The sequence below is a fragment of the Eimeria mitis genome, genomic scaffold (assembly GCF_000499745.2).
Source record: "Eimeria mitis Houghton genomic scaffold, Emh_scaff8445, whole genome shotgun sequence".
Classification (NCBI taxonomy): domain Eukaryota; phylum Apicomplexa; class Conoidasida; order Eucoccidiorida; family Eimeriidae; genus Eimeria; species Eimeria mitis.
Window position 1 is genome coordinate 1,002 of NW_013576217.1, and position 735 is coordinate 1,736.

Below are 735 nucleotides of genomic sequence, written 5' to 3' on the forward strand. Positions count from 1 at the left end.
CCTTGCTGCTGCGGTTGCTGCTGTTGTTGCTGCACTCCAGAGACCGAAGAAGCATCCGCCTTGCCAACTGACGGGGACGAAGGGCGCTTCCCGTCTGCAGCAACGCTGAGCACGCACCTGTTTCTCAGCTTCACCTCCCCTGCCTCCGACATTGGCATACGATGTGCAGTGCACGAAGAACGTGCTGATTAGATTCGCATGCATATTGTACATGCAGCGAGCTTGCATGCGCTTAAGCACTCCAGCCTTTGACAGCCCCAAATATATGAAGCATCGGCTCCTTGCCACAGCTGTTAGCTGCTTTCCAGACCTCCTGGCTCACCGAGATGATGTCCTGCATGCTTTGTCTCTGTTGTAGTTCTACCCATACTGGCTATAGGCATGTAAATACATGTAAATATGCATAATGTCCATGTATTTACATACAGATATATGCATACATACATATTGTATATATATATATATATATATATATATATATTCCGCCCTCTCTGTATATATGCACATATATATTCTATAGACACAAATAATATACATGCGTATACAGCCTTCTCTCTTTATATATATAGATATGTATCCTATAGAGACGTCTATATATGCGTGTCTGCAAGCTACATACGAACATGCAGACACGCATATATAGATGTATCTATAGAATATACCTGTGTATATGCATATATGTATATATATATATATATATATATATATATATATATATATATATATATATATATA

The 735-nt window shown here is 39.7% G+C and overlaps 1 protein-coding gene across 1 annotated transcript in view; it reads right to left on the reverse strand.

The window, feature by feature from the left end:
- EMH_0095020 (uncharacterized protein) overlaps nucleotides 1-152 on the reverse strand; it is a gene marked incomplete at both ends in the record, with an annotated part of 744 nt that extends 592 nt beyond the window's left edge. Inside the window, one exon of the mRNA XM_013502176.1 lies at nucleotides 1-152. Coding sequence (XP_013357630.1) covers nucleotides 1-152 — 152 coding nt within the window.
- Between the last annotated feature and the right edge of the window lie 583 nt (nucleotides 153-735).